Below are 17996 nucleotides of genomic sequence, written 5' to 3' on the forward strand. Positions count from 1 at the left end.
CAGATTTAAAAACAAACAAACTATACATAGTGAACGATCTTATCCAAGACAAAAGCAAACCAAAACAAAACAAAACAAACAATACAAAACAACTTGACCAAAAATATTGAAAAGGCTCCTTGATCCCGCCCCGCCCACACAAATACGAAATGAAAACACAAAACCGAGTATAAAAAAAGGCCAAACACAAACGTAAAATGATTGCAAAAGCCATTTATTAATAATAATAAAATAGTTGCTGCCGCCTGCGAGATGGTAATTAAATTTATTGCATTAACATTAACACATGAAAACAAAAAACCGAAAACCTGAAAACCCAACCAATCTTAATAAAATGAGAAAAAGTTGAACTACGAATATGGATGTTGTGATACTATTGAAAACTGCATGTGCTCTCATTTGAATAAATCAACTTTCAACCCTTTCCTTCACTTTCCATGTCCTGGCATTCACCCATTTCCCACACATTTTTTTTCATTTATTTATTTTGCGTTATAGGGATAATTGTGCATAATCAATTATTTTGCCACATTTAACTGGGCAAGCCATGCGTAAAAAATTACAAGGCGAATATATTCATTCAACTATTTGGATTTCGATGGGATGTGGGGATGTTCAATAAAATTAAATACATTCCATCAAATGGCAAAACAGAAAATGGGAAAACCTAACACATTGTAAAGTTAATTGAATTTTAAGGCAGTAAAGTTCTGTTAAATTGGGCTTACTAGTTGAAAATTACATGTTAGTAATATTAAAAATATCTATATTATTCATCATCTCAGTTATAAACGAAAAATCATACTATTCTTCACTAACTTGCCACCATTGAGACAATTTGCATAGAAAGGCTTGACAAAAACGACAATAAAATGTGAAGGAAAAGTTTTTCGAAAAATGCAACGATACGAAATCCTATCATTTATGATTCTTACTGCATTTTACCAAACTATATCTACCGAAATATCATTTTGTAGAGCTCAAACTAGTAATATCTGTGTGCTGGCAGTGCTTCTGGAAAAACATATCTGAGCTTAAGATAGATACTCTGAAATGAATTCACTCATCTGGCCCATCAGCTTAATGCAAAATGCCCATTAATTCAATTGAAATCATTGCAAGCAGGAATGTCACTTGGCAAATGAAATTATATGTATTTCTGTTTCTGTACATTTCCATTGGCAAATATGAGGTGATTGGCATGTTGCAGAAAAAAATAATGTAAATGCAAATCATTCATGAAAATATTTATTTATGCCCGGCCCATTTGTTTGCCCAAGGTTATTAATACTTGAAATTTGTACAGAAACCATAAGAAATCCGCGTTGAAACAGCCATTAAATGTAAACCAATATATATATATAGTGAATGTGCTTAATACTATTGCCTAGTAATGATTGTTAAAGCTTAAGACATACACCCACAGCCACAACACGCCACATAAGAACACTCACATGAACAAATGTAAATTACATAAATAAACCCATGGAAGCGAAAACGCAGTAAGCCTAAACCGTACATTATTGGCAAACATTGCAGCAGAAATATTATATATATGTATCTATATATATAAAAACAACAAATGTGATTTTTGAATAAAAATTAAACTGAAACTCGAAACATTGTGTTGTGCATCTCCTTTCGAAATTAAGCTGCTAATGCATTTTCAATTTAGCAAGGTGCCACAGGATATTCCCCATCTAAACACATTTGCGTTAAAGTTTGCCCAAGGAATTAGCGGCAAACTTTTTTGGCATGCTGAAAATTTCGTTGCCGTAGAATGCGTCGCCATGTTTCTGGTTTGCCAAACTGCGAGGAAAAACTTAATTTACGTATACATAGCACTCTGAACTCTAAGCTGCTCTGGAAAATTATTAAATTGCACTGCCATCTCGTGTCTGCAATGAAATTTCGCGGTTTGCATGCCTTTTTGCAGCCCGATGACGAAGCACTTACCAAATGAATTATTGCAGGGTCGGCTTGCCATAATTAAATCCATTATAGAATGCTTTTAGTATCAATTTCACTGGGAAATTGTGCTTTTGAGACACGAGCACAGGATCTGGAAGAAGGATCAATATTTCGTACTTATCAAGCATTAAGTTTGTGATAACTAAAAAGCGAATGTTAATCGTTGGTAAATATTTATACAAAATTAACAAAAATCATTACCTCTTCATAAAGCTTATGGTGCTTGGATTTTCAAAAAAAATCAGCTATTTTTTTATTGGACCCATTCTCCAGTGGCCCTTTGCCACATGGGGCAAACATTTTTTTTCTGGGTTTAATTTAGCAGCACACAGGCGACCCCTGGCGGCGGTCACTTGCTTCCGCCAGGATGCCGTGCTGTTGACATTGCCAAGGTTGTTGTTGCATGTTGCAGCTGCAACTACAACACTCTCTGCGTGCGTGCGTGCGTAAGTGAGTGTGTGTGAGTGATGCTTTATGCAGGCAACAAAGAGACCGCCAGAGTGCCACGCCCCCACAACTACCCACTACCCCTGAAAATGCCATCCAAAAAAAAGCTGGCTCACATGGGACAACCTAAAAGTAGGCAGCACATATGCTAGTTTCTTTTTGCAGCTGCAATATTTTGCATTAATTAGAAAGTGGGCCATGTTCCGGTCCTCTTTCAACGCCCCCAACCATGCCCCCTCCCCACCCCGCCCCTTTACCCGCTAAGTACTGCCAACTTGTGTGTGCGGTTTGAGGCATAAAAAAAATGGCTGCCGCTATTTGCCATTCGCGTTGTTTGTCTGCAGAGCCGTTAAATTAGGCTTAAAGCAACCGGCGGCACAGGCAACTTCTGTGCATTGTTTTGTTAAATACTTCCCGTAAATGGCCCACTGGCTGTTTGCTTTGCGTAGTTTCTGCTAATTACGTAATACCCGCGGCCCAGTTGAGTGTTTTTCCCGGCCCCAATTTATGTTTTCAAATATTTTTCCTGTTCATTGAAGGGCATGAGTGTCACACGCCCCTTTTTAATTAAGTAATAACTCACGTAAATTGCTTAGATTGTTTGCTTTTAATAACCTATGCAATTTTAGTTCTAATAATATACTTTTTTAATATATCATAAATCAGGCAGCAACATGATTTCTTGCTACTTCTGCCAACACTGCGTATGCTTAATAAAATCCATTCACTTAAAATGTTCGAATTTAAAAAATATACTTAAATATTTCTGCTAATGAAATCAAAGGCCAGCCCGAAAAAGTCAGGAATTTATTGAATTTGTGTCCAAAAGTGCATGTCGAACTGGGTTTCAACTAATGGGAGTTATCCAGGAAAAAAATGCATGCATAAATTCATAGCACAAATGTCTGGTCGAATTCTATCACAAGTGTTTACGACTCGTTAACTAAACGATTTCGTACACAAACATGCAACAAATATTTGCAGAGATACGCCAAAAGCAACAACGACGACATCTGATGCTATTGTTTAGCAAAAATATGAAAATATCCAGCACAATTTGAATCGGTGAAGCAGTCAACCTCCGACATTGTATCAGCAGGACCTGCAACAGAAGCCATAGCAATCAGGCAGCACAGCCCACATCCCTCAGATTTTTCATCTGGGAAAATGGCGTGGGGAAAAATTGGGGGAAATATACGCAGCTTTCTCTGGCAGAAAACTAAAAACTTTTGCCAGGCATTTTGTACAGAAATATATATATATATATATGTGTAGAAATGTGGAGCAACAAGAAACAATTGGCTTTTATTGAAGTAAAATTTAATAAAGAAGTTTTCAATATGCTTTGGCAATATGTAAACAATCAACTCGGCTCCAAAAATCATAAATATTTTCATTACGACAATGCAACAAAGGCCAAAGTTTTGGCGACTTGAGGGTTTCTGCCTCGAGTGTCCTTGTTGTTGCTATTTTTCCACTTTCGAGTGCAGCTGCCAAAACTTCTCAGTGCAATTTGTGTTTTCATTAAAGGTCTTCGCTTACGAGTGTCGACTGCAAGATTTGTGTCAAATGTTCAGCTGACGAATTTATTGGTCGAAGGCAAAAATACTATCAGCACTTTAATGTCACCGCAATCTGTAGCCTTTGGCCAGCAAACAGCTTGAAGCGACAGGTTAGAAAAGTTGGCCAAAAAGGTGCGAAGTCCAAGTGAATTCCAGGTGGTGAAAAGGAAGTCGCAATTTATAGGCTACCGAGAAAAAACTGGTAATCTGAATTGATTTACAGCATTGGTAGGAACATTTATGCATGAGCATCTAAGTCGCAGCTACATTTTGGTTTGGATTTTTGAATGGCTTAATTTTAATTTATACCTACATAGGTTTAGTTTCAATCTTCATTTCAAAATTTATAGCAGCATAATTTGGACTCCCCTGATATGATTTATAATACTGATAGACGCGAGCAATTAACAAAATTTCACCTGCCATGCCAGTGGCGGCGTCAACCTTTGTTGTGATTTTCCCGGCACTCGGCCAGGCTAATTTGTTTACAGCCAACTGGACCACACACACACAGACATGCACATGAGCGCATATAGGACAAACTAGGCCGAAATTGCCATTTATAATAATTGAACAGCGACCCGCACAAAACCAAACTGCGAACCGTCGACGTTTGCAGGCATAAATTGATTAACTTCCTATTGGCCGGGTCAAAAGAAGTGCGATGGCAGCGGGGAAAGGCGGGGGACATGGCGACTCCAGTGGGGCGTCCATTTAAATGTGCTTTTGGTAATTCATAATTAACCGAAAATGATGTACGTCGCTGCAGCTAAATTTTTCTAAAACTAAAACTAGAACTAGCACTATAAAATTTTCAATATTTTTTGTATTTATTGTACTATGTTTTATGGGATTTTGAGATCTTTGAGGTACACAATTTAAGCTTGAAAAATAAATTTTATGCAGTACTAGCTGATTATTTTGGCCAGTGCATTTTTGTAGGTCTGCCAGATTGGCGGCCGGCGAGGTCGATTTTGTGCCGGTAATCCGCGCAGGTCTACAAACAAATTACGATTTAAACTAATTAAAATACATAAATGTGGGGACATGATGCTGGAGCACTCGCCGCTCTCCCACAACTCTCGCATCCAAGTTAATTGCGGCCATTCCGGCAGAAGCCCATCCAGCGATCCACACAGACCGGAACTCCGCAACGGCGAGCAGAGTCACCGACTCTCTGGCAAACTAACAACATCGGATTGGGATTCGGACTTGGAATCAGAATCGGATCCATACCATCCCATTCAACCACCACCGGCAAAACAGCATATTGGGCAAGTGGGGAAATTACGGCAGCATTATGGTACATTATCTGCGCTGCAGACCCCAAAAACCCAGCGACAACTTCATTTGCCACAGGCGGAAGTGAGATGGCACGAGGGCGGGAAAGGGAGAGGGATAGAGAGTTGTGAAGCAGAGAAAAATTTATGTTTGACATTAACAGCAGTGCGGAATTCAATGAAAAACAAGAACGAGGGAGGCTCGAGAAGTTTTAAAAGTTAGCCAAAGAATCTTGATAACATTTTATAAAAACCATAAAAATGCATAGCGCTTAGTTTTTCTAAGGTTTGGATACTTTTAGCAACTGTAGATACATCCAAAATCGTTATAGATTCAGTTTGGTGAAGAAGACTGCCCAAAGAATATGCTAGAAAGCTGACCAATTTGAGTGTATAATATAGACAGCATCTACACAATTTAATTAAACTTACACATGAGAGATGAATTCAGTCTGATTCTGCGGAATGCCGAGGCACAACCTATGCCTCACTGAGTGAGTAATTAGTTCGAAAAATAAACTAAACCATACAAATGTAAGAAAATAGGGAAGATACTCTAGTAACCCCCGATCCACCCTCGTTGGGACTCAATTGGTGGCCAATCGGGAGGGCTGCCTCTTGGGTTTTAGGGTCCAGATCGACATGTAGTTGAGAGGTCCGTTACCATGGCCATATAAACAACCTACCCAACGCGCCGCTGCTTTCCACACTCATTTCGCTGGTGAATGGAATGGAATGGGATGGTTGGTGTGTTGGTTGGTGGTGTCGCTGGTGTTTTGATCTATGGATGCATGAATGATTCGCTGCGCACCGCAGCAGCAAAAGCAACAACGGCGTAATGACACCAGAAAACAATTGAAATAATTCTAGCAGAAATTTTTGTTAGCTCAGCGACCCAGGGCAGCAGCTAACTTTATTCGTGGTGTGTGTTTCACAATTTTTTTGTGGCTCAGTTTTCATTTCAACACCGAGCGAACGAAAAGTTGCAGCGAAAAAACCGAAAACTCTGTGAAACAAACATATCTATATATTTTGTGGTCGAAAAAAAGTGCAGAAAAACGACGTACGATAATTAATAAATACGCTTAAATGCACCATGAACTATGCAAAAGTTATGTGCTAAAAGTGAGAGCTAACAAGTGAGCGTTGCAACTGGCAATCATGTGGAATGCATTGAGGATTCAGCAGATTTGGCGGCTACTCCCGATCCTGATTCACCTGTCGCCATTCACTTCCGCCCAACAGACGCACATTAAGTTGGAGCAGGGCGATCTCATTGGGGTGAGAACATAACACTTTGGAAATCAATTACTTTAAAGCGCTAAAACTGGATTATTGCTTCCAGCTCAAGGTCTTTCCGGATGGGACACGTGGCGCTGTCTACGCCTTTCTGGGCATTCCGTACGCCCAGGCGCCCCTCAACGAACTACGATTTGCTGTAAGTAATGAAGGAACTTGGATCTTATTTTAATTAGGCATATATCTCTTAAACATATACTATTTGTTTTTAAACCCATTGAGGTTTATTGAGGTTAGAATGAGTTCTTTTTAATTGGCCCACATTTGATTAGCAACGATTGAAGTTAGATGTTTTCGTTTCCAGCCCGCCAAGCCGAGCTCCAGTTTCAACCGCACCCTCCAGGCCACCACCATGAAGCCGCTGTGCCCGCAGCTAGCGAACACCATCTACGACGAGAGCTCCGATGGCTCCATGCCCAGATCAGTGAGCACCGACGAGGACTGCCTGTACCTGAACATTTGGACACCGGAGTCGGGGATGCGGTACGGCAAGCTGCCCATAGTGGTCATTGTCACGGGTGAGGAGTTCGCCTACGACTGGCCCAGAAATCGCATCAATGGCTTGGATCTGGCCGGAGAGGGCATTGTGGTGGTCAGTGTCCAGTACCGTAATAATATCTACGGATGGCTGAGTCTGGGCGAACAGCATCGTAATGTGCCTGGAAATTATGGCCTAAGTGATGTTCAGATGGCACTGCGGTGGATTCGAAGGAATGCAGATGCCTTTGGCGGCAATCCAGATCACATTACTCTTTTGGGGCATGGGAGTGGAGGAGCACCTCTGGCACTGGTTGCTACTTTGGAGGATACCAGCCAGGTTAAGCAACTGGTGCTCATGTCACCCGGTCCCATTATGAGAGCCTTGGGTCAGAATCACCAAAAGCGGATAGTGGAAACTGGTCAGGTGCTGGTACAGAAATTGGGCTGCCAATTTGAGGAGGCACAACGTCGCCAGTTGATGAGTTGTCTTAGGCGCAAGAGCCGGGAGGACTTGCTCCGTGCGTACGAAAGCGTTTATAACCATGGCAACGGGAGCTCCCAGCTGGGAGTAATACTACCCGAAGGATTGCCACTCGAGCAACGCCTTCGTAACAAAACATTTCCCCCCGTACTGCTGGGCATCACCTCCAATGAAGGAGCCTTCCTGCAGGACTACTGGCTCGACGTGGCCAGGGAGGGTCAGGTGGCGCTGCATAAGTACATCAATAACACATTGTTGCCGAATGTGATGCGAGCATTGGAGTCGGTGGGTGAGGAGAGCTCCACTCAACTGGCGGCCATTAGATGGAGGTACTTCAATGGCAAGGGAGAGGGAGTCAGCCACTTGATGGCAGGAATGCAAAGACTACTCTCGGAATCACTCTATGAGTTACCCTACTCACGAATCTTGGAGCTTTTAAATGGAACCACTACCTATGCCTATGTATTCGACCAATCTCACTCGATGGACATGCGAGGCAGAAGAAACCTTTTCGGCGGAGCCTCCCACAGCTCAGATCTGCCACTTCTCCTCGGTCCGAGTCTGTTTCAGCAGATAGCCCGTCGAAGATTCAGTGGCGAGGAGGAGCAGCTATGTCGCAAAATAAGAGGAGCATTTGCGAACTTCATTAAAAATGGCAACCCCACTCCGGGGCGGATATACGACGGCTGGTTACCCTACAACAAGGAGAACCCATTCGTTTATAGCTTGGGAGAGCAAGCAAAGACGCCGCAGACAGGATCAGTCGATGAGGCTGAGGTGGACAAGCTACTTAGAGGGGAGGCAGGAGCTCAAGGGTTAGATAGAAGCTTATCGCGTAGCAACCGCCACGATACCTATAGAGCAGCACCCTCCAATTCCTACACGGCCAGCAATCAACTGGATTCGGGCTACTCCAATCACTTGCAAAAGGTTTACGGATTCTGGCAGGTGTTAATGCCACTGGAAAGGGAGGATGACTTGAGGGGAGGAGGAGCTCTGGGCCAGCGGGTACGACTCTTGGAAGCGAGTGCCGATGCAGCACGCTACCGCCAGGGATTCTATGCGATGTTGGGATTAGTGTGCCTACTCCTTGCCTGCCTGTGCCTGTGCGTTTATCTACTCAAAAGAGACCCGAATGCAATGAGAAGACGGAGTGCATCCTCGGGATCAGATTGCTACAGCTTATGACATAAGTGGTTTCGTTGGACGACCATCTTTGGGGGCCGGAAGGACGAGGTGCCATCCACCTCGGGCATTGCTAATGTCGAGTCCTGGCGCAAAGGTGGTCGTGCAACGAAACGGGAGCAGGATGGAAGCGGAGCAGCTGAATCTGGAGGTGGGGACGGTAATCTTGAGGGGGAGCGACGCGAACAGGTGCTCAACAAACAGCGGACAAGACGTCCCCGGCAGTTGCAACCGTACGATTTCAAGATTACCCACCCTATTGGAGGAGCAGGAGTTGGAGCAGGATTCGGAACAGCAGCTGCAGGAGGTGTCAGAAATGGAGGAGGAACACGAGCTGGAACGGGTTCGGGATTTGGAGGTACACTTGGAACTGTTGAGGAACTCCTGGACCCTGTCGCCGGCCAATTCGAGCCGAGTGTGGCTGTTAGGAACTGGCAGTACCAGTTGACTTGTGATAAGTTCTGAAAGCAAACCAAAAATTTTCTTTGTAGCTTTGTATATGTACTTTTAACTTAAATGTTTACACTTCTCCGTGATTAAATAAACCAACATTTTACACGTTAAATGTATGTTTATTTAAAAAAATTTTTATTTATATTTAAACAAATTAACAAATTTTCGTCAGCAACTCAAAGGCACCAGTACCATTCCGAACCGGGAGTCCAACCATCAATCGACTCGACGGCGAGCTAAGCTCATCCGATCTGCCGAATCCAGCGGCGCTCTTGAGGAACTGCAAGCTGGACTCGAAGGACATCTGCTGCAGGGGCGACGAGGAGTGCTCCATGCCCTTGCGCGACAACGGCTGGAAGGTGCCGTCGAAGGTCATGTAATCGGCAATGAGGGACAGGTGGCGGCGATCCACAGTAATTCCATAGACCTTGAACACATTGCTCACTTCCTTAACGATCACTTGGGACGCTGCTTCGATGCCGTACGTCCTGGCAATCGCGTGGATGTCGTTGGAATAAAGGCGGTTCAGATCAAGAATCTTGTTGTGCTGGAACATCTCGCCAATGTTGATGCCGTCGGTCTTGAGGAGCTGTTCATCATCAGTGCCCTTGTAGATAATGGCCCGCTTGATGTGCTGCACCTGGTGGACCACACTCTTACCCGCCAACTCCCGGATGATGGATGTAAGATCGGGCTTCTGGTATCGCACACTCAGATTCAACTTGACCTGGCACCACAAATGATTCTCCTTGTCGTAGGAATACCCTTTGACCATATCGTTGCTCAGCAACCTCTCCACCGCTTTGTCATCGCCATCATTATCATTACCATCCTGACCCTTTTCCTCGTCGTCCTCATCCTCCGCCTCGTCGTCATCGTCTGGAAATCAGTTGTTAGTATTAAAACCTCTAGGAAAATATAGAACTTTCAGCATACCATTAGCATCATGGAGTTCCTCGACGTCATCTGGGTCGTCGTAGTCCTTCTCATCTGTTTTGCGTTGCTTAAGCTTTACTCCAGTTGCATCGTCATCGTCCTTTAAAAACAGTATATATGTATTTACAATTTCAAGTTTGGTTAGACATAACTTACGTTATCGTCTGACGAATCATCATCATTAGCCTTGCCCTTAGAACGGCCCACTTCATCGGCGTTGTCCAAATCGTTATCCTCATCTTTTTCAGCGTCCTTTTTGTCGTCTATTACAACTCTAAAATTACAAAAGATTTATTACTTACAGTATTCGAGGACCTAGAGCTAGTTGTCTTACATTTTCGTTGTCTTAGAGGCATTTGAAACCTTCAAGATGGCGCGAATCAGTTGTTTAAAAAAGGTCTGGTGCATGTATTTGATTATATGTTTGGGTCGCACACCATAGTCCTCCTTATAGACCTCTCTGGGCAGGAATTGGAAGCGCATATCATACTCATAGGATCGCTCCGGGTCCAGAGTCAAACCAGTGCTAACGTTGACGTCTATATAAGGGAATTTTAATTATTGTATACGAAAACTTTACATTTATGCACTCACATTCCAAAAGGTTTGCCAACGTCACTGAATTTAGATTTATGCGCAGCTTTTCCGCCTGATGCTGCTGACCAGGCTTTATGGGTATATCCATAGAAGGCGTTTTGATGTTTGATGAGGCCAGCATAAGAATTTCTCGTAGTCGAGGAATACCCAGAGTCACGTTCATCTCACCACGACCCGCAAAATGGAAAGTGTTCAATGTCATCTGAGTCGAGGGTTCTCCTATCGATTGGGCTGCTATCAGACCTACTGGCTCACCTGGCGCCGCTAGCGACTTAATTGTCTTAACTCGCATAATATCGGCTATAGTCTCCTTCAGTGCTGGCTTCCTCTTGGCATAATCGGTAATGAGTTTGCTCGTTCTTTCTGACACACTGCCATAGTAAAGATCCTGCTTGTATACAGCTACCGTGGGATCTGGACAACGGGCGTACTTCTTGCGGTATAAAGCCTTGTCCTCTGCATCGGCCTTTTTCCATAATTTTAGGAGGCCCTCATCAAAGCGCCGACGACCTGTTTTGCTATTAATCTCATTGGGTCGCTTCACCTCCACCTCCTCGCGGAGCTCCTCGGAGAAATGAGTGAAGGCGGCACGTAGCTTAGCTGGCTTTTTCTTCTGCCAGCTGCGGATGTGCTTCTCGTGGCGCTGGACCTTGGCTAGCTGTTCCTCATCCTTCATCAATTGAAGATAAGTAGGGCGTAGAATTGCCGTGGCGTTCTGTGTAAGGAAGTCAGCGCAGAACTTATCGTTGAAAAACTTGGACTTCAGAATGTCTAAGCCATCCTCGCCATATAGGAACTGAACCACACTATTGTCACTATCGCGTACAGTGAGATCATAATGGACACTTAGGCCCTCCAGATGTTTAATAAGACAGCGCTGAAGATAACCGGAACGCGATGTTTTTACAGCAGTATCAATGAGACCCTACAATTTTATAAAGGTAAATAATAAATACAAGTAAAGAATTTTTGGAAATTATTCCGCACTTACTTCACGACCAGCCATGCAATGGAAGAAGAAGTCCTGCGGCTGAATACCGGTCATAAAACGTCCATCGATAAAACCTCCAGACTTGGGCGAGGTTTCGAAGGAAGTAAAGCTGGGTAGAGACTTGCCGGATATCATCAAAGGCGGTCGCTTTCCTTCTAACTCAATTTGTCCGAGCAGACAGGAGATTTGCATGGTGTTCACCATGGATCCCTTGGCACCAGATAAAACCATCAATTGCAGATTGTTTGATGGGAACTTGGTAATCAGACCTCTGGGCAGACAAGTACTAGAAAAAGAAAAAATGTTAATATGGCCTGTTGTTCCGTTTTGACTAAACTCACCTATTAATGTCATTTGTGTAGCTATCCAAGACTGATTTGTATTTACGATCCAAAAGCACTCGGAACTTCGAATCCTTTACATATGCCGCTTCCATTTTCTCAACCAGCTCATCGTGCGGCGGCTCATCTTCCAATTCTAGAGCAGCAGCTACTGCACTGTTTCCCACATTGCGACACTCGCGAATAATCTTCCGTCTCTTACGATCTGCTACGTCGGTAACCAGAATATCTTTGACACCCAAAGTAAAACCTTCTAGTTGCAGGAAGAAGGTAAATACTTTCGTGAAAGCGGTAAGCAGCAGAGTTGACACATCGCCGCCGTATAGCTCATACATGCAGTGAATCAATCCATACGTGGTGGCCCCATACTGCTGTTTATCCAGAACACCAACAAGCAGTTCTCCGTTTCTGATTTGAACTTGGCTTTCGCTTAGCTCGTTTCCTTCTGGATTTGTGCCACAAATGGCCGGTCGTGGACGGGACACGTTCCAATTCTGAAAGTCACAGAAGTCGAGAAAAATGTATATAATGTACTTTAAAAAAATTACCTTTCCAGCTATCTTGGCAAATGAATCTAGATTAATTCTTTCGTATCCCTCGGGAATTATGTTGATGATAATGGTGGACAAGATCTGCTTTCCAGACCAAAGCACAGCTGGCTTTAAAATAGTCGGTGGCAGCAGCTTGATATCCTTTTTAAGTTGAGATAGTCCCTGGAACACCAATTGCTGGTAGTCTTCGCGATTGAAGAATCGTCCACGAATCGACAGCTTTACACCCGAAATCACATGATCCTGAATGAGACCACCCAACGGTGTGCCGTCCTTGGGCACCAAATAGTTGCTGGCCACATTTACTAGGTTGTAAGCCTCCGCCCTCGCCACCTCACTCTGCGGATAGTGGGCATTCATTTCATCACCATCGAAATCGGCGTTGTATGCCTTGCAGTTTGAGTAGTGCAGACGGAAAGTCTTCTCACCATGCAAAATGCGAGCCTTGTGACCCATTATCGATGGCTTATGCAGCGAGGGCTGTCGGTTAAGCAGTAGGACGTCGCCATTGAGAACATGCCGATGAACGATCTTAATGCCATCCTTGGGATTCGACAAAAGTAGCTTGGCCAAACTCTCACGCTTGGAGGCGTTGTCCGCCGGTATATATGTGGTGAATCCGTTCTTGTCCTGTATATAATTCGCTCCGGGATGCACGTCCGGACCGTTCATAACCATTTTGCGCAGCTCTGTAACATTCCATTCGGTCACGGGCACGGGATACGACAGCTTCTTCGCGAAAATATCAGGAATGCCAATCTCATCCACATTTATATTGGGATCCGGAGTAATGACAGTCCGAGCGGCGTAGTTAACACGTTTGCCCATCATATGGCTTCGAATGAGACCACTCTTCTTTTCAATGATTTGCTTCAGACCTTCACCAGATTTCATTTCTCGGGACATATTAACATCGAGGAGCACATCCACCGACATTTGAAGAGCCAACCAAGCCGCATACAATTTCTCATGGGCTGTTTCACCCTTTAGTGTTTGATAGGCGGCCTTAGCCTCTTCTGTGAGCTTCTCCTGGCCGCCCTTCATGTACTTGAGTACCACATTCAATACATGGTTGTTTTCAATGATGTTAATGTAGATGTCCGTTTGGGGATTTCCCTTTAGCATGTCACCGACCATGTTCAGTGGTCGAGCGCGCGGCGGCGTCACCGGAAGCGTGTCCATGAAGAACAGATCCACCGGCGAACGATCGCCCTGAGTGAAATCCGTGTTGCTTAGCCCCAAGATAGGCACTAGCAGCTTTAATAGTTCAGGGTAATTTGCGTATATCTGGCGCAGATAACGACGGCATTCGTCAGCGAAAATAACTTTATTCTGACCACCGGCTTCTGCTCCCGTGCCAACGCTGAAGAAGGAAAACAAGAGAAGTTATATTAGAAATTATCTGGTGTTGTGTGTTGACTACTTACCGTTCTTTAATATCTGCCAAAGTCACGTAGAATACCAGCCTACGATGCATATAACGCACGAAACGCATAGACTTGTTACAGTGCCTGCACTTCTTGCCCAGTCGCTGCAGTGCCGAATGCGTAATGGCCGTGCGCAGGGAGCAACTCGTCTTAGTGGAGTTGCTGGAGTTCTTCTCATTCTTTTCCAGCAGACTATACATGGCAGCAATGTGTGGGTGCACCATATCGCCGTTTTTGATGGCCACCAGATTGTCGGTGTTTTGGCATACAGTTTCTGATTTAAAGAGTTCCAACTCCTGCGCTTCGATGATGTAGCCCGCGTCGATTAGGCGCAGCTGTAACATAATTATCTCACGTTCGTGATCTGCAATAGAGGAGCGCTGTTAGCCATTCATGATAATAAAAGTAAGTCGTTAGTTACCCTTCATCTGGAGCTTGTAGCAGTGCAAGCAGAATATGCAGAGAAGTCGCTGCACGAACTTAATGAAGAAGGGATTGTAGACGGGCGTGCCTAGCTCTATGTGGCCCATATGGCCCGGACAGTCCTGCAACTTAAGACACGTCCCACAGGGATCCATGCACCGGCCGTAGGAGCCCATTCGGATGTCGTATAGACCACCGGGTATCGCGTGTCCCAGTGCATCGAACGTGATGCCTGTGATCACCTTCACCACGCTCAGTTTGCGGATCTCCTGGTCCGTGAACACGGCGAATTCCAGGTCCGAGGGAAACATGTGCACGTCCATCGCGCGTTTCGAACCCATTTTGCCTTATTTAAGCCACGATTCCTATAAAAACTCGAGTAAAATATGAGCGCAACAGCCGCGCACGTGTGTGGCTATTAGAGGTGGAACCGTAACGATTTTAACGGTCAATCTGCTTATCGAAAATATCTATCGGTCTTGGCTCGCCTTTAGCAAAACAGCTGATTTCATGTGTTTCGACAAAAGTTGTTTTTTCTTTGGATTTGTTTACAAAAAGCTTGAATATGTTAACTTCCATGGTAAAGGAGCATCACAAGGAGCAGACGAAGCGAAAACAGGAGCAGGGTACAAGGCCAATTGTGGTTTTTATTTGGCACAAACAATTACAAGGCTGAATTTTCAGAGGTGCGTCGAAAGGAGGCAATAGAAGCGTCCAATGAGCTCACTCAGTCTCTGGTGGACACCCTAAATGTGGGCGTGGCTCAGGCCTACCTGAACCAGAAGCGCCTGGACGCCGAGGCCAAGCAACTACACTTGGGCGCCACCAATTTCGCCAAGCAGACCCACCAATGGCTGCAACTCATCGACCAATTCAGCACTGCCCTAAAGGATCTCGGAGACGTGGAGAACTGGGCACGCAGCATAGAGGGTGACATGCATACTATTAACCAGACCCTAGAGCTGGCATACAAAGCCTCTCGAGCGACACAGACATCGAGCGGAGCTGGAACAGCCCTCGAGGCCTCAACTTCAGCGTCGGCAAGTGCAAATCCCAGTGCTACTTGAGCCTTTTCCAAAGAATGCATTGCATTGCACTTGTATCCTGTGGAGGCCCTTTGAGTAAGTGGTTGATCGATTCCGTTTCCCATACAAACCTAGTTAATCCAAATTAAACTGAAATTTATAGAAGCTTAAGTAAATGATATGTGCGACCAATTCAATAAAACACCTATTCACAAGTTAATCGTAGAGTTTGTGTACAAATTCATTTTTATTTTGTACCTGCTGCACAATGGCATTTATAATTAAAATTAGTTTAATGTTGTTATCATTATCAGTTTGCTGCAGTTCCTTTAAAATACATATCACAATCTATGCGGACCTCAGTATGTAATGTTGGTAATTGATTTTATATTAACAATTTACGTTTTTGCACAGCATTAATAATGGTTAACGAATAATTATGATTAAAAGGTGTTTTGGGTGAAAAATGAATTTGAGAATTAGTCTAGTTGTGAGCTGTTCGCCAACCAAATGCATTACATGGGATGGGATTCACCAAAACACAATATTTCAGTCGTATGCTCCTTTACAGCCCGCTTGACGCAATCCAGTAAGGGCAACTTAGCCTCCTCCCTAGGCGTTCTAATAGCGCGATGAAGTGCGATCTAATCGTGGAAAATATTCAGGATAAACATTTGATTAAATAGACGGAGGAATAAACTTTACGTAGTTGGGGGGAGCGTGAACGGCTTCTGTTGCGAGTGTAGCGGTTGCGACTAGGGCTCTTGCGGAGATTACGATCGTAGCGATCGTTGCGGTAATTATACCGATCACGATTATAGTTGTCATGGGGCGAAGCGGAGCGATCGTGATACGGACGGCGTCCTCTTCGCGGCGAATATGAGCGTAGAGCTTTTCCACGCTGCTGACGACCCAAATACACACCCGGAGTTGGGGTATGGGCACGTTGGGTTATAGAGAAATCGACGCGAATACGGCGACCATCCACCTCTATTCCAGAGCAGCTGTCCTTGGCCACACGGGCATCGCTAAGTTTCTCAAAGTAAATGAAACAAAAGCCCCGGGAACGCTGTGTCTGTATGTCAGAAGATATTAAGGTTTAATCTATGTTTGTATTTTCCTAACAACTGAATACATATTGATTTCGGGATCAATATAAATATGTCCTTCGAACAATATGCCACTGTGAAAGCAAGCCTTTAGCTTTTAGTTTGGAATACACAAAAACTCACAATCGCTATCAAATTTTATCTAGCCAGAAATTAAGACAAAACTGCAGGGCTTCAGCTGATTTGTCTACACAATACGATTCAGGCAGGAAATATCTTAGCAATGCTTTTTAAAAACCGACTTACTTGTGCGTCAATCACCATCTGGATGCGCTCGATGGGTCCGTACTTGTTGAACAGCTCGCGGACCTTGTGCTGCGAGGTATTTGTATTCAGTCCGAAGACTCCTATGCAGCGGCTTGCTTTTGGCTGTTCCTGGAACGCCGAAGATCTTTAGAATTGAAAGGAAGCATTAATCGGCAGAATGGCTTACGCGAGACTTGTGCGACTTGTCGCGATCGTGTGGCGAACGTACGGAGCGAAGACGCGGCTCCGGTTGCGGCGACCCCGAGGAGGAACGCGAACGGGAGCGTCGGCGAGAGGAGGACCGCTGTTGCCGGCGACTGCCATAGTAATCGTAGTCAGACCTTGATTCGATGTGAAATGGAATGAAATAAGATTATCTTGCGGTTCGTTCTTGCGGGTCTTGCCAACTGACAGTTGGAAAATTTTGTATTTCGGGTGGTTCTTGCACTTCTTGCTAACTGACAGTTGGAAAATTTGTGTGACTTGACAAATGCTACGGTTGGGTTCGACCTCTTTCGGCCAAATTCGTTGGTAGTTGGACGTAGAATGAAAATGATTGCTTCGGTGGGTTCTTACATAGTGATGTTCGTTGGTTGGTTGGTTGGTTTCTTCTTCAAATGAAATGAAATCGGCTTGAAGGATTTTTGGTTTTTACTTTCTTGGCAAGAGCACCAGCTGAATCGGCTGAGAGGGCAAATCCAAATGAAATGGCCCTATGACAGTTGAACCTTTTTTTCCAAACTGCCAGTCAAAACTACTCGATGCTTCATGTCAAAAGAGGTATCGTTTAGGGTCGTCTCACATATGTGTGTACACATTTACCTGCGATCCTTGTGTCCGGATGAAGTTGTCCCCGCTGACGATGATGACGCCGATCGCTTGTGTTTATATCTGGCGCTGCAATGGAGACGCCCGCTACTGAGTGGCTCCCGATCCATTTGCTTTTTGCCTACCTATCGAAACTTCGCTTATCGGAGCATTGGTGGCGAATAAAGAACATGAATGGGTGCACACTATTTGGATTGCTGTACTTACCATTTTTGAGGGTTTGATTCCCTGCTATATGGCGCACCCAAGCAGTGTTTACCAATTAAATGTTAGCCCTTGACAGGTTTTATTTTTTCTGTCTGCGTTTAGAAAGACGCACGCTTCGACAGGGGTGGCGATTGGCGAAGACGTGCGTTATCGATAG

The 17996-nt window shown here is 44.3% G+C and overlaps 4 protein-coding genes across 6 annotated transcripts; 2 read left to right on the forward strand and 2 right to left on the reverse strand.

Annotated features, from left to right (window-relative positions):
* Positions 1 to 6214: 6214 nt before the first annotated feature.
* On the forward strand, positions 6215 to 8734 carry LOC117136131 (liver carboxylesterase 2). Its single transcript, XM_033296834.1, has 3 exons — positions 6215 to 6541; positions 6606 to 6698; positions 6864 to 8734. The coding sequence occupies exons 1-3, from the start codon at positions 6422 to 6424 to the stop codon at positions 8706 to 8708; spliced, it is 2058 nt and encodes a 685-aa protein (XP_033152725.1). The 5' UTR covers positions 6215 to 6421; the 3' UTR covers positions 8709 to 8734.
* Positions 8735 to 9272: 538 nt separating this feature from the next.
* On the reverse strand, positions 9273 to 14845 carry LOC117136130 (DNA-directed RNA polymerase I subunit RPA1). Its single transcript, XM_033296833.1, has 10 exons — positions 14423 to 14845; positions 14002 to 14365; positions 12572 to 13937; positions 12024 to 12517; positions 11683 to 11968; positions 10689 to 11616; positions 10429 to 10633; positions 10251 to 10368; positions 10095 to 10194; positions 9273 to 10037 (listed from the first exon to the last, which is right to left on the reverse strand). The coding sequence occupies exons 1-10, from the start codon at positions 14763 to 14765 to the stop codon at positions 9313 to 9315; spliced, it is 4929 nt and encodes a 1642-aa protein (XP_033152724.1). The 5' UTR covers positions 14766 to 14845; the 3' UTR covers positions 9273 to 9312.
* Positions 14846 to 14912: 67 nt separating this feature from the next.
* On the forward strand, positions 14913 to 15669 carry LOC117137608 (biogenesis of lysosome-related organelles complex 1 subunit 1). The gene is made up of 2 exons (XM_033299130.1): positions 14913 to 15050; positions 15109 to 15669. The coding sequence occupies exons 1-2, from the start codon at positions 14990 to 14992 to the stop codon at positions 15489 to 15491; spliced, it is 444 nt and encodes a 147-aa protein (XP_033155021.1). The 5' UTR covers positions 14913 to 14989; the 3' UTR covers positions 15492 to 15669.
* Positions 15666 to 17993, reverse strand: LOC117137603 (transformer-2 sex-determining protein). 3 transcript variants are annotated; one of them, XM_033299121.1, is made up of 6 exons: positions 17840 to 17993; positions 17627 to 17766; positions 16992 to 17145; positions 16805 to 16933; positions 16155 to 16524; positions 15666 to 16093 (listed from the first exon to the last, which is right to left on the reverse strand). In XM_033299121.1, the coding sequence occupies exons 2-6, from the start codon at positions 17740 to 17742 to the stop codon at positions 16071 to 16073; spliced, it is 792 nt and encodes a 263-aa protein (XP_033155012.1). In that variant the 5' UTR covers positions 17743 to 17766; positions 17840 to 17993; the 3' UTR covers positions 15666 to 16070. The 3 variants fall into 3 exon arrangements, with proteins under 3 accessions (XP_033155012.1, XP_033155013.1, XP_033155014.1); XM_033299122.1 differs by having other exon boundaries at positions 17627 to 17771; XM_033299123.1 differs by lacking the exon at positions 17840 to 17993 and adding an exon at positions 17381 to 17568 and having other exon boundaries at positions 17627 to 17719.
* Between the last annotated feature and the right edge of the window lie 3 nt (positions 17994 to 17996).

This window comes from Drosophila mauritiana, chromosome 2R (assembly GCF_004382145.1).
Source record: "Drosophila mauritiana strain mau12 chromosome 2R, ASM438214v1, whole genome shotgun sequence".
NCBI classification, from domain to species: domain Eukaryota; kingdom Metazoa; phylum Arthropoda; class Insecta; order Diptera; family Drosophilidae; genus Drosophila; species Drosophila mauritiana.